The sequence below is a fragment of the Scleropages formosus genome, chromosome 1 (genome assembly GCF_900964775.1).
Source record: "Scleropages formosus chromosome 1, fSclFor1.1, whole genome shotgun sequence".
In the NCBI taxonomy this organism is placed as follows: domain Eukaryota; kingdom Metazoa; phylum Chordata; class Actinopteri; order Osteoglossiformes; family Osteoglossidae; genus Scleropages; species Scleropages formosus.
The window spans coordinates 734,367-749,392 of record NC_041806.1 but is presented as its reverse complement, the minus strand read 5'-3'; the positions used below and the strand labels follow the sequence as shown (position 1 = coordinate 749,392).

At 53.2% G+C, this 15,026-nt stretch overlaps 1 protein-coding gene across 1 annotated transcript; it reads left to right on the top strand.

Annotated features, from left to right (window-relative positions):
- Window positions 1-4,939: 4,939 nt before the first annotated feature.
- On the top strand, window positions 4,940-8,095 carry LOC108919733 (uncharacterized). The gene is made up of 3 exons (XM_018727969.2): window positions 4,940-5,400; window positions 6,089-6,131; window positions 6,674-8,095. The coding sequence occupies exons 1-3, from the start codon at window positions 5,185-5,187 to the stop codon at window positions 7,078-7,080; spliced, it is 666 nt and encodes a 221-aa protein (XP_018583485.1). The 5' UTR covers window positions 4,940-5,184; the 3' UTR covers window positions 7,081-8,095.
- Window positions 8,096-15,026: the final 6,931 nt, after the last annotated feature.

Here is a 15,026-nt window from a genome sequence, read left to right as displayed (position 1 = left end):
GTATCGTAGCATACAAATTTACAGCGCACTGTTTTACAGCATAACATTTGTACAATCGCAAAAAAAGCATAATTAAAAGAACATCATATTGTATCTTTAAAAAATAAAAAAAGCTATATTAAAAACATCGAGCGTTAAGGTTTACACACAGACACGCGCACACATTGACTGAAACCGCTTGTCCCAAGCAGGGTTGCGGCGAGCCGGAGCCTAACCCGGCAACACGGGGCGCAGGGCCGGGGGGGGCGCACCCAGGACGTCATACAGTATCTATGTTTACCTACATTCTGGCGCCTCTCCAGCTACTAACTCCCAACCCTCATTCGCTTTCGGGGCGTGTAAACATTCGCCGTGCTGGGACATGTAAGAGCTGGGAAAACAGAAATGTCTGGGGTATCCCCTCATAGCCACCGGAGAGCAGGACCCGGTCAAACCCGCTGCGCCGCTGCGCCACTGCACCCCCCCTCTCGTGTCTAACAACAGTGCTTAATTTGTTGCGTTCAGCAGGTCCCTGCGTCTCTAAAGCTGCACCTCCGAGTAACCGAGACACCTACTTGTGGGCCGGGTCCCCGGTACCCCCCACTTCAATTCCCCCAGTGCTGTGGCTACAATGAAATTTCTTCTGCCTTGTGGGGCTGTTTGATGTTGCAGGTGATGGATACAGTGAGTGAATATTCATTCATTCATTCATTCATTCATTCGTTTGATTATAACTGCTTGTCCAGCTCTGGGTCGTAGTGGTCTGCAGCCTATCCCGGAAGCACAGGGAGCGTCACACATTTCACAGTGCACACGCACGCACAGTAAAGGCAGTTTAGAGTCACCAGTCCACCCGAAACACTCATCTTCGGACTGCGGGACAAAACCAGAGCAGCCAGAGGAAAGCCATGTGAACAGAGATAGACCGTGCAAACTCAGCACAGGCAGAGCTGGGTTCGAACCCCTATCCAAACACATAACCCAGGTGTTGCGAGGCACCTGCCGAACCATAAAGTGCGAGTCCACCTGGACGCTCTGGACAACGCTTGTGTGGGAGAAGCAATGAAACTTGTCGGCGGCGCCGAACCTCCACCCCAATCCTGGGAGGAAGGAAGAAACGGGGGCAGCAAGTCCTTGGCGGCTTGAAACAGAGAGGTCAACTCGAAGAGAGATGGAGCAGCGAGAGAGAGGAAACGCTGTTCAGACGCCCGAGTAAACAAAGCGAGACAACTTCCGGCTGCTGCACGGGAACTGTGTCTCCAGGGCCCCGGTGAGTCCTCGTACCTCCTGTGTGCGACGGCGGCCTTGTTGTCACGGTCACGGTTATTTTGTCGCCCTCGCCACACGCGCTCGACCTGAACCCACAGCCGCGGGAGAGCCTTATCTCGTGCAAAACACTTCTGGCGCTCCGATGCCCCTGCGCCGTCTGCTCTCGGCCCACACCCGTCTGAGTGCCCTCTTCCAGGAATCCAGACTCGCCGGCAAGGGGCAAGGCGCCGCGGCTCTGAGGGACACACGCTGTCGCCGCGCAGCTGACGTTTTCCTTTCCGCACCGATGCCACAATGGCCAGGCGGAGCGTCACGCTGCTGGAAGACACTGCAGCTTTGCCAAGGGGCTCGTGCGCCCGGGGCGTGAGTACCGCGGCGAGTCGGAAATGACGGCGCCCTGGCCGCGTGCCGAGCTCACCGTCAGCGCCAGAGTACGGAGCGGGGAAACGGGAAAGCATGTGGGAAAGCTGCCGGCACGCGCGCCGATATCCTCCAGAGTCGTTTCTCTCTACCTTCCTTCTCATCCTTCAAAGCCATGGAACCTGAAGCAGGTGCTTCTTTTGTGGCGTTTACCACATTTCGCGCCACATTTTTAGGCTATGACACGTTTCAAGGAGAACTCCACCACTAGTGCATCGAAGCACGCTCACGGACGCAAACACGCTCCTTCACACCGCTGACCGAGGCCTCGCAACAGCTGGACGGCGCTCAAGGCTCACAGATGATGCCAAGTGTCAGGAGGAAGCGCTGCGGTCCAACAGGGTCCTGGGTGCGGGGGGTGCATTTCTGCTCGTGAACACCCGTGCGTCCTGCCCTGGTGCGTGAGATGTTCCCCGAGTCCGCAGCGAATCCGCGGCACGGGTGTGGACTGCATGCGGCGCATTTTTGACAGAAATGTGTCTGAACGCACATCTCGGGACGGCTGGATCGCTATGGCTCAACGTGTGAAAAGTTAACGCGCTGCACATTAATTCTGCACTTTGAACGTGAGGAGTCCGAAGGGTAACATAAGAATGTGTATTTTTAAAGGTCCTGCTTTCTGGACTCTGCCCCCCCATCCCCACCCAGCGGTTTCTTCCTCTCTGTGCGTCTCACTCTTGATTTTTCTACCTCTCCGTTTCGTTCTCTCTGCAGGAGGGGAGGCCACAGCATCTCAGCAAGTGTTTTGTCACTTTCATATGAGCGCATCGGAAGTTTCTGCCACACGCCCCCACACACATATATACACACATATACACACACACACACACACACACACATACTGCACTCAAACAATGGCCCAGGTTTCACATCCTCTGTGGACATGTTTCCCCTGCGCTCTCTCTCTCCATCGCATTCACAGTAAGGGCTTGGTGGAAAGGGAATCTCCCCGGGGGAAACGTCCGACGCGCCGCAGAATTTGCCACCAACACTTCCGTTAAGCGACACAGCGTAATGGCCACCACCCGAGGGGGTGCGGGGGGGGGGGGGGGGGCGGCGGCGTCCATTGTTCTGAGCCCTGCGGCAGACGGTCACGCATGAGTTGAGTCCACTTATCTTGGGTCAGTGACTTGGCTGTGTGTCTTATGGGACAGCACTGCACGGTCACACCCTGCTTCGTTCTGATTTGCTGCGGCTTCCCGGCCCCAGGTCGCAGCCGGCTCACGCCGCACTTCCCACCTGCCCCGGGGTGTCGAACTCATGCGTGCGACCGCCTGAGCCACCGCCATCTGCAGACATTAACATGATGCAGCCCAATATCGTCGCTCAATATTGGCCTTAAAATCTTGGCCAACGTCATTCTAAATGAGGTGTAAAAGGCAGCGACTGCTGCGCAGGACCCCCCGCGGTTCAGGCAGTTGCGTGGAACGTCAGTCCCTCCTCCCAAGACCTTGTGGCGATACCGTGGAGTCATCGAGGATATTCTTCGGAGCACATCTGCCGTTCTGGAAACATCTTCGTGTGCCGCCGATTCCCCAGTTAAAGGGGTCTTGGGACGCTCGAGTCAATCGGTCATCCGAGCGACTGTGTTCACTGAAAAAAACGTGCTGTAGCAGTAATTACTCTGTTTTACTGCCACGGACGTGCGTGCGGAACCCGAGGGGACCACAGGCTCTCCCTTCTCCGCTGCACCTCCTCTCGGTGCTGCTGCATTTCTTCCTGGAGTCTTCTTCCCGTCTGCATGTTTCACTTGCACTTGTGGACGTTCTCGGTGCTCACTGACACCGGGGCCAATTACAAGTTGCAACTTAAGTGTCCTCCATTGTCGCACGAAGACTGGACCGTGCACGGTCACTGAAGGCCAGGCCAGCTGGAGGCGGAATGCTGCCAATAGCAAGAGTAATAACAGGTTATTCGTGGTACCGGCACAGCCGGTGAAGAGCCCTCTCCTCCTGGCCACGCTCTGTGTCTCCTTCTCTCCGCAGCTCGACCGCGAAGCAAACTGTCTCCCACATGCTGTGCGGCTCCACATGGAATAAACCAAAACTTTTCATCTGATTCAGCAATAACTTTACACATGAAATTTCAGAAGAAAAACTTGTTACGTCAGCACATTACAGAACAAACTCCAACAACGAGAGCCATAACAGGGCTTGGTGGAGGGATCGGACAAGTCCAAATGTGGCCTGAGCCTCGTCTCGATTGTCCCCGGTAATCGTGGCGGAACTCGGAGATCCAGCAGACGGACTCGGACGCGGTAGCGTGTTTATCCGGTTGGGGCAGGCGGGAGAATCGTCAGGGACAGGCACGGGTCAGTCCATCAGCACACGTGCTTACAGAGGGGCGTGCAGAAATCGGAACCGGGAGAACATGAGCGAAGTGTCAAGGAGCCGGACAGGAGGAGAACACACCGGCGAAGAGCTCGGGTCGAGGCGCTGCGGTTGCTCCAGAAGAGGTTCCGCACACGGGAGGGTCTGAGCCGCCCTTTAATCCCGTGCCTCCTTGATCAGCCGCAGGTTCGAGAGCGGGGCGCCAATACGTCTTCATATGCGTTCGCGTACAGCGCCTCTCCACGTGATATTACGCAGAGTATAATGCGCTCGCTCGCCCGCTGTCGGAGAACGTGTGCCTGACTTTAGGTGGTTGCGGTCTGGAGCGCCAGGGTGCACAGGATACAACCTGGACAGGAGACCAGCCCACGGCCTGCTCTTCCATACTGGGCGAGAAGAATATTTCCCCTGGGCAGTTTGGGCGCGTTGTGCGCGGCTCCGCCCAACACTCATGAAAATGGCTTTGGATCCAGGCCCAGATGTGACGCTTGCTGTGCGGCTGCCAGGAATGAGCAAATAAACACTTTTTCCAGCGACAAGGCTGTTTTTTCGAGCTCATGCTGATCAGCATATGATACGTGGTCCGTGCTGATATGAGTGAGTGAGTGAGTGAGTGAGAGAGTGAGAGAGTGAGCGAGCGAGCGAGCGAGTGAGCGGTCCTGTCTGTCCTCACTCCCCGTCCCCACACCCACCCACTGCCCTCCTCTTCTCCATCTCCGACGCTTTTCCACCGTGGGGGAGTGGGGGGGGGGGGGGCAGCGCGCGCCACCGCCGCTGCTGTTTGCGCAACCCGCTGAGCGGAAAAACGCTGTTCTCTCCCTCCGCGGCTCGGGGAGGGAGGAGAGAAACCCATGACTTCCTACTTTCCCCTCTCCCCTCTTCGCCCTCGCCTATAAATAAGAGGACGGGCTGCCGAGGAGCCCTCAGTTCTACACCGAGCCGTGTGCGCGCTGGAGGCGAGAGCGAGCATCGTCAGCTGTGCGCATCTCGCAGCATCTCTCTCTCTCTCTCTCCATCCATCGATCGATCCGCAAGCGCCTCGGACCCTAGGCTCTCTCATCCGTCGCCGCTCACTCATCGCGCATCTGCGAACATCTGTGCCAGCGGCGCCCCGCGCTCTGCACGTGCACCTGGCAGCAGCGCCGCTCACCTGCTCACGCGCTCACCTGCTCACGCTCTCACAGCGATGGACGTGGAAGCGGCGCGCACCCCGCCAAGGCGCTCCTGCAGGTGTCTGGACGTGTGGCTCGCCGTGTCCGTCACTCTCTTCTACGCGTGTGTCCTAGTGGGGGGGGCGGTGTACGCGACGCTCGACAACCGGCGGCACGTGGGCGCCGAAGGAGGAGCGGGGTCCCCGGCGGACCTCCCCAGGGCGATCGCGCAGCGCGCGGATACGCACGAGGTAAGGAGCGCATTCATTCATTCATTCATTCATTCATTCATTCATTCATTCCGCGCAACGCCTTCACGCGACACCCGAACGCGCTGAGACCGACGGGTAACTCGTGCCTTTAGTCTCGTGCCGTCGTTTGACCGCGGCCGAAAACCGAAGGCGACTTGCCTTGGACTTACTTTTACACAGTATTTACTTCTTTCACATCTACTTTTTTACACCTGATTGTCGCCTTCATTGTGCGCGTGACGAGTTACGACGAAAAGGGAAAAAGTTGCGCTGGACACGACGAGTTCCCCTGCTCGGACACCAAGGCGCGCGCGCACGCACACACACACACACACACACACACACACACACACACACACACACAAAACAACTTCAGACAAAACAAGCTGAAAGAGAAACAGGAAAACAGCAAAATGCCAGGTTAGGGGGTGAGGAGACGCATGGAACGTTGTCTGTCCCCCTCTGTCTATCCCTCCATCCATCAGTCCAATGTGACACCCGTGTCCAAAGGGCTTACGGTGCTCTGTTGTAGCACCGCATTCAGAGTTACTGTATCAGAGACCTCAATGTTTGATGTCATGATGCTGTGATGTCATGCACTCATTGTTTGCTTTGGAGAAAAGTGTCTGCTAGATGAACACGTGTAACTGTAATGTATTAAAGTGTGTGTGTTCCTCCTTTTTTTCAGCGACACATGATCGACGGAGTGACATACTTGTTCCCGCAGAGTGGTAAGTAGCCATTCGTCCGCCTCCTGGCTCAAGTTGGCTTGCGGGCAAAACGTCACGGGTGTCGTCGCTCTTCCACAAGGCTCGTGCTCGAAAAGCAGATCACTCATTATGGCTTAGTGCCGTGATTTCACCGTCTCCTTAAACATTTCGGCTCAGAACAGCTGAAATACATTTACATTTACATCTGTTCATTAATCAGACGCTTTTCTCCAAAGCGACTTCCAATGGTTACTATGTAGCGTTATTATCAGCCCACACACACCTTATTCACCGCGGTGACTTACACTGCTAGATACACTACATACAATGGGTCACTCATCAATACATCAGTGGAACACACACACACACACACACACACACACACACACACACACACACACACACACACTCACACTCACACACTAATAGTTAACAGTGTAGTGATTTGGAAGGGCACGTCGAATCCCGAGGGTGCAGAAGCGTTTCCGCTGTCAGCTTTTCAGTTTTTTCTGGAATGTGCTGAGGAAACCAAGCTAAACCTGCCTCTGCTTCTTCTCCCCCAGAGGAAATAATGGACGCCAAGGTGGTGAACTGGACCGCGGTTAGGTACAGGAACAGAACCACCGTGGGGAGCTTCTATGAGTACAAAAGCAGCTCGTCTGTGCTGAAAGTGAAGAAGGAGGGCAGCTACCTGCTCATGGTCTCCCTGAAGTTCACATGCAGTTCTTCGGGGTGCAAGCAGGCGAATACCACGGAGAAGTTCACCCTGAGCGTCTCGTGCGAAAGTATCAAATTTGAATGCCAGGTGGACCTGAAGGAGGGCTCTGTCCAGCAGTGTGTGGACATACTGATGCTGCCCGACAGCTGTGAGCTGAAAGCTCGCATGAAACACACAAAGGAGAATTTAGGTTGGAAGCTGGACAAAAATGCCTCGAAGCTGGGCATAGCTCTGCTGGCAATGCTCGCTTAGGGCCACGGCGCCACCAGGCCTTTGTCCATGTGCTGGACACGGAAGCTCAATTTGCACAGGATGGTGCTGCGTGTATCTCCCCTTACGGCGGGGAGAGGGCGCCACTTGGATGGGTCACCAGCACTTGGCTCAGTTAACCCCTAATTTATTTGTTTGTGTCTTATTTTTCTGTAACTATTTAACTTACGGGTATTTTGGATAACAAAGGGATGTATTTATAAAGACTAACTCTGATTGTGATACGTATTTATAATGTATGCGGACAACACTAAAAGATTAATAAATAAGGGCAGGGCAGTTTGCACTCACTGTGGTGCCTTTCCGATATTCCTTCCTGAGAATTTGCATTACGGGTTAAGTTTGTACATTCCTCCCAGAATGCACTGCCACTATGCAGCAGCAGGCGGCGCCAGAGAGGCAGCCACAGCCACAGAAATGCCGCCATGGTGCCGTTATCAGATGGACCATGCTGTTTGGGTCGGCTGCAGCCCCTCCCTGGTCAGCGTGCTTTCTGTTTACAATATGTCATGTCGGGGGGGTGGGGATGGGGATCGGGGATGCCAGAAATGACTCCAGCGTGACCTTGGCATGACTTCAGTCTCATTGCACCGCCGTTGCGTGCCGTGACTCAGTGGGCCCCCGGATTCAGCGAGCCGTGACTCACGGTGGGCCTGCGGGCAGCGAAGAGGCATTGTGATGCAACACCGATGAACGATGGATGATGCAACGGGACCACGTGCTGGAGCGGCGCTCGTTCCACACGCTTCCCGGAGCGCCACCTAGTGGCACCCGGCTCAGTTTGTGGTGCGACGTGGGCTCGGAGGGAGCGCGACGGAAACCTTACCGCTTCTTCTCTGTTTTATGTTACGAAAAGGTGCCTTTTATTCCAGAGTGTTTGCAAACGGACAGATGATGTTAATGTGGGGAGGAATAAAGCTGAGGAAGAGACGTGTGTTTTGCTGAGGACATTTTTACCACTTGTTAACAAAGAGTAATAAAAGAGAAGTACAATGATTCACAGAGATGTGGCCGTGGTGTGAGTTTTTTTACGTTATTGACTCCGGACACCGAGAATCACTTTCGCTTCCCAGGTTCCGACTGTGTTACAAAGAGCAGAAGACCCGTATGTCTGGACTGCAGCACAGACGGGCGCTTTTTTCACAAGCAGGTTTCATGTTACTCTTATGAGTTGAGCAGACAGACACGTCTCTGCACGGTGAACATTGTTGCCTGTAATAAAAATATTGTTATGATCTAGCTGTTACCCGACACCTTCGTCGCAGGTGACTTAGAGTGTGATAACATGGCAGTGAAGAGCCTAGAGTCACTCACCCATTCAAGGAGCAGAGCATGAACACACACACACACACACACAGCAGTTAGACAAATAATCACGAGAGCTGCGTGAGCCCATTCGCAGCCCTCGGGGCAGTACGACTTCCTGCCCTTGTTCTCTCCTCACCCGGAGCTTTGGCCTCCAAACGTAGGGCGAAGGAACGTGACCGTTCCCAGACCGCTTGGGCCAAAACCAATCCAGCAAGGGGAGCAGTGACATCAGTGAAGACACGTCTTGGATTTCCCTGCTTGGGCTGGTCTGGCCAAACCCCCAAGAAAAAAGCGCCTGCCAGAGGGGATGGGGTGGGAGCTCCTGCAGTGTGACTGTCACCGAGTAACTAAAAAAAGACAAAAAGTGTTTGTCATCGCCGCATTCGGGCCCCTTCAAACGCGGGACTGCAGCCAAAGGAGACGCTGCTTTCAGGGATTGTGCAGCTTCGCACTTGACTCATTTAGTCGCATTTGTAAGACAAAGCCTGGTTGGGAAATTTGTCGGCGCTAAAGTTGGTCACGGGTGCCCTTCTCCTCCAGCCGGACCTGAAAGCCCTTTGTCGCAGCCCCGACATCAAGCAGTTCGGCAACACCTGTGTCTGATCAGTGAGACCCAGGATATAAGGAGCTCTGTGACAACAACACAGTGTGGATTCTCACAAACGCCTTCGTGGTTTACAGTTTCGTCGTCTTCGGCGGTTCTTCGTATCCTGCTTCATTCTCGTGTTCCTGGTTTTTTGACCCACGACCGTCTTCCACGACTACCGAGTTTTGCCTTGCCTTTGCTGAGACGTCCGCGCCCGAAAGACCTTCGCCTGTCCCTGACTTTGATCGTGTCCTGCCGCTCGAACCTGGAGAAAAGAATAAACCGACCCGCAACTGGGTCCACAACCTACCTGTCTGTCTCCTGTCCGTCTGCGGCCACGACACCCTTGTTGTACTCGAGCACTGGCTCGCCGAACGCTCACCTTTATTGTGCTGCCAGGAATTCTCTTTCCTTTCCCCCTTCCAGCTCCAGCACTGCCAAAAACCAAGAAAAATAAAGGTATGAAGTGTCCATGAAAGTAAAAGCCTCTGTAAGTGACCACAGAGTTGATGCCTCCAACCGGACGAAAAATTTGAAAAAGCGAAACCCCCCAAAACAGGAACCGTCCTGCACATCCTGTCTCTTTACGGGTCTAAAGCAGCTCAGCTGGCCGCACCTCGTGCTCGTTTCCTTGTAACACGGTCAGCCGAGGTGCAGCCGACAGCCCGCGGGAGGGCTCTGGGGGTGGGGGGTTGGCCAGGGCGTCTGCCTTTCGCATCTTCCGCATCTTCCGCATCCCTCCCAGCGCGTACGCGGCCGGGGTTCGTCCGGCCCGGAACCTTTGAGGAGCCGCTGGACCGCAGAGGACAGGAGGGAAACTTGGTGCGTGGAAGAGGGCGGCTGCGCCGCGACGGCCTCTGCTGTGACAGACAGCCGAGACCAGGCGCTCAGGAGCAGGGCTGAGGGAGGGAGAAACGCACGGTCCTCCCACTTGTGCAGCCCGCTGCTCTTCGCCGCTTGCCGTCCAGTCCGAAATCTACCTGCTCGTGGCCACGGGGGCGGAGCGGCCGGGAACGGAGGAGCTCCGGGCTGCTGTTGATCAGCACAACGAAGGTGGTCTGCAGCTCTGGGGAAAGGAAGCCAAGACGTTTGAAAATGAGCCGCAGTGTCTCTGTAGGGGTTCACCGAGCGCGTGTATATTTGATATCTGGAATAAGTGGCACGTTGCAGAGAAGCAGAGACGCGGTCCTGGCGCAGTGCACGCCGGAGGGCCCAGGAACCGCAGACAGACTGTTTGCTCTGGCTCAGCTCGGCGTCCGCAGTGCCGCCGCAGAAGCGCTTAGCGAACTTAGAGTGCGTGTGTCGCTTCACTGTCCTGCTTCACTTTCCCCGCCTCCGTTCTTCATGCTGCGCTGCACCATCGTCATCGGTCGTTATCGAGCTCTACTGCTGTCCACTCTGCTCGCTCTTTCCTCTGGACAGGTACCTGCCGCCGAACACGTTTATTACAGGGATGCCATGTATTAAGAAAAAATTCCATAATCACTGGGGAAAATTACATTTTGGCAAAGCCTGCAGATTCAAAGACAAGTGACAAAGCGTAGACGCCTAGACATATTCTTGCTTTTGACGTAGAACGATGTCTTCCTCCTCACTAGGTGGGGGGGTACAATTGACTCATGTAAAAATGCAACCCTTCTCGCCGCTACTGCTCGCAAATGAAAAGACACAGAGAGATAGTGCATATACTCTTGGATAGAGGAAGGAACACCGCATCAAACGACATATGAACGGCCGCTGCCGCTTCAGCCTGAGCGAGCTGGCAACGTTGCGAAAATGTCCTACATTTGGCTCGTTACGGAGTTGCCGCGGCGTTCCGCTGCACGTCATCACGTTCGAACCACGTCATAGTGTTGATGTCAGCACCTTAGTTCGTCGCTAGAGAGCTAGGAAAACCGTAATCAGAATCAGAATCAGAATCAGAATCAGAACGAGCTTTATTGCCAAGTATGTTCGCACATACAAGGAATTTGTCTTGGTGACAGGAACTACCACAGCACAGACAGAATGACAATGACAAGACACAGATGAGAAGATAGAGTATGTGAGCAAGGGATAAAAAATATTTAAAAATATAAAGTACCGAATATACAAAAAATAGTACAAAAATAGTCGCTAGATACAAATGCAAGGGAGTGTAAGAGAAATGTGATAAATAGTTATAAATATAAATAGCATTATGTATTGCACGGTTTACTCTCTAGGGGAGAGATTTAGGTGTTCATGAGGTAGATGGCCTGAGGAAAGAAACTTTTCTTATGCCTGGCTGTCCTGGTGCACAGTGCTCTGTAGCGCCGGCCAGATGGCAAGGGTTCGAAGAGGAAGTGGCCTGGATGTGAGGGGTCTAGAATGATTTTGCTCGCCCTTTTACTGACTCTGGACGAGTGCAGTTCTTGGAGAGCTGGGGGGGATGTGCCGATGATTCTTCCAGCAGTCCGAACTATCCGCTGCAGTCTTCTGATGTCTGACTTCGTAGCTGAGCCGAACCAGACAGTTATAGAGGTGCAGAGGATGGACTCGATGACTGCGGAATAGAATTGCATCAGTAGCTCCTGTGGCAGGTTGAACTTCCTCAGCTGGCGAAGGAAGTACAACCTCTGCTGGGCCTTCTTCACAATGGAGTCTATGTGGAACTCCCACTTCAGGTCCTGTGAGATGGTGGTGCCCAGGAACCTGAATGACTCCACTGTTGCCACAGTGCTGTTCATGATGGTGAGTGGGGATAATGCTGAGGTGTTTCTCCTGAAGTCTACGATCATCTCCACTGTTTTGAGCGTGTTCAGCTCCAGGTTGTTATGACTGCACCAGACAGCCAGCTCTTGGACCTCCTGTCTATAGGCAGACTCGTCGCCATTCCGGATGAGGCCAATGAGTGTGGTGTCACCTGCAAACTTCAGGAGTTTGACAGACGGGTCTTTTGCGGTGCAGTCGTTGGTGTACAGGGAGAAGAGCAGTGGGGAGAGCACACATCCCTGGGGGGCTCCAGTACTGATTGTGCGAGTTTCGGATGAGAATTTTCCCAGCCTCACTATCTGCTGCCTGTCTGTCAGAAAGTTGGTGATCCACTGACAGATGGAGGTGGGCACGGAGAGTTGAGTTAATTTGGACAGGAGGAGGTGTGGGATGATGGTGTTGAAGGCTGAGCTGAAGTCCACGAACAGGATTCTCGCATAAGTCCCTGGTTTGTCCAGGTGTTGCAGAATGTAGTGCAGTCCCATGTTGACAGCATCATCCACAGACCTGTTTGCTCGGTAAGCAAACTGCAGGGGGTCCAGCAAGGGTCCAGTGATGTCTTTCAGGTAGTCCAACACCAGTTTTTCAAGTGACTTCATGACCACAGATGTTAAGGCGACAGGTCTGTAGTCATTAAGTCCTGTGATCTTGGGTTTCTTTGGGATGGGGATGATGGTGGAGCGTTTGAAGCAGGAAGGAACTTCGCACATCTCCAGTGATCTGTTGAAGATCTTTGTGAAGATAGGGGCCAGCTGGTCAGCACAGGTTTTTAGGCAGGCCGGTGAGACACCGTCTGGGCCTGGTGCTTTCCTTGTCTTCTGTTTGATGAAGACCCGACGCACCTCCTCTTCGCAGATCAAAGGTACAGGAGGGGGGGAGGTGGGGGTTACTTGAGTTGTTAAGTGATTGGTGGAGAGAGGGTCTGAATGGGTGTAGGGTGTGAGGCAGGGTTTATCAAACCTGCAATAAAACTCATTCAAATCGTCGGCTAGTTGTTGAGTTGACACGGTGCCGGGGGGTGGTGTCTTGTAATTTGTGATGTCTTTCATGCCTTTCCACACTGACGCAGGATCGTTGGCTGAAAACTGTTTCTTCAGCTTTTCAGAGTAGTTTCTCTTAGCCACTCTGATCTCCTTTGCCAGTGTGTTTTTGGCCTGTTTATACAAGACTCTGTCCCCGTTCTTGTAGGCGTCTTCTTTGGCCTGACGAAGCTGTCTGAGTTTTGCAGTGAACCACGGTTTGTCATTAGATTAGTTTGTCATTAGATTAGTTTGTCATTAATTTAGACCGAGGTACGGGGCCCGAAGGAGGATCAGAGAATTAAACATTTCAAAGATGCCCAACAAACAAGGCGAAGTACTATAAGCGCCCGATGAGCAAGCCGAGGCTTCCGGGACTCGAAAGACACCAGCCAAGACACCGGCTCAGCAAAAGCGTGAGAAGTGTGCGCGGGAGAAGGCGGCGCGGGCGGCTGCAAAATCGACTCAGGCGACCTCGGAGCCTCGACCATCGACTTCTCGTGCACCCGACATCGCCGTGAAGCACGAAGCCGCGGACACGGACGCAGCAGCGACCGACCTGATATCTGGGCCGAGGGGGTCGGGGATCACCACCCACACGTGGTTCTACGTTAAGACATGCAGCATAGTAAAGCTATGCACCTGAAAATTTCTTTCTCTCAATGTTCAGTTTCTTTGGAAACTGTGTCAACTCGACTGATGAGAAAGTTCTTAGAAAAAAATTTACATTTTTTCAAAGATAAGCTATTTGTAACTCAGCACGGCCCCGCAACATAGAGTGAAAGGCTGGAGGGGGAGGGGACACACCCAGGACGGGACGCCAGTCCGTCACAAGGCACCCTAAGCAGGGCTCGAACCCCAGACCCACCGGAGAGCAGGACCCGCCACTGCGCCGCTGCGCCACTGCACCCTCCGATATGGTTGCAGACATGTAATTATTATGTAAACCTAGTCTGTTACTTTCCGCTTGATGCACCGATGTCATCGCTCAAGTAGGTGCACAAAACTCAGGACAGACTGATCCTGATCACCTCAGAGGACTTCTAGCGGATAAATCGTCTCAGCAACGTGGAGCCTGCAGCAGTTCAGGAAAGCTGACAGAGGTGTGTGAGTAAGACAGTCTGGACTCTAGGTTCTGGGTACTGGACTCTGGGCTCTCGACTCATTGCTGCCACTTCTCAGTGTGCTAAGGCTACGACCCACACTTCACACCCAATTACGCCCGAAGCCGAATGGCCGATGTTGAAGCCGCTGTAACAAACCAAAATGAATGAGCAGTGAAAAACAGATCTGGAGCTGTATTTGTGCGGCTGGATGTTAATCTCCAGTATTATCATTATACGTTAAAAGCGGCGCCTCGTAACATTTCCGAGCTCCTGCAATTGTGGTAACGTACAGAGGGGGCGCTACTTGTGGTGCCTTCACTTTCACCTGTAAATACATGGGAGGACGAAACCAACGTGATCTAGACAGCAGGTGGTCCAGTGATGTTCAGCACTGTTCGTATTGTCAGGCGACAGACCTTAGGCTGGGGTCAGGACCCAAACACAGCACCTCAGAGTAACGTCATTAAACAACAAAGGCAGTGAAAGGATCAAGTTTGAAAGAAGAAGAAGAAGAACAGAAGCAGGAGTTTCACTTCTTTTCACATGCAGCTGAAACCTTGAACAAGTTGATGTTCAGTGACTACAAACTGCAAGAAAGACCTCTGCATTTTTTTGAAATTGTGGCCGTTTCAGGAAGATAATGCATGATAATTTTTTTTTACCAATGTGACCGAGGTACTGGAACAAAATGAGCAAATGTGTCCCTAACCTCAAGTACTGGAAAGTCACAGTGTTTTTCATGGTTCTGCTCAATGGCTTTTACTCAACGCCATTCGCAGCTGCTTTTGCACAGCTGGACATTTTCAGTTATTGATTTCGCCATAAGTCGTCTTCAAAAGCACAGCGGCAGGTTCTTTTGCTGAGATTTGAACGGGTAAATTCTGCTTCGAACCCACATCCTGGAAGCGACAGTAGGACATTAAAAGGGCAAACAAAAAATAACCAGACACACACATGAGAACTCTCCCTACCTCATCCATAGCCCCCACAGCCCCCACAGCCCCCACAGACTTTGGCTTGATGACTTATTGTATCCATTGCAGGTCTGCAGCAGGTGACACAAATAGATAGCCACAAACACACAGAGGCGCACACACATACACACGCAGAGTTGCACCGATACACATAAACACCCACGTTATCCTCTTTTCGCCTTTCTAGAGTTTTCTTTGTTCC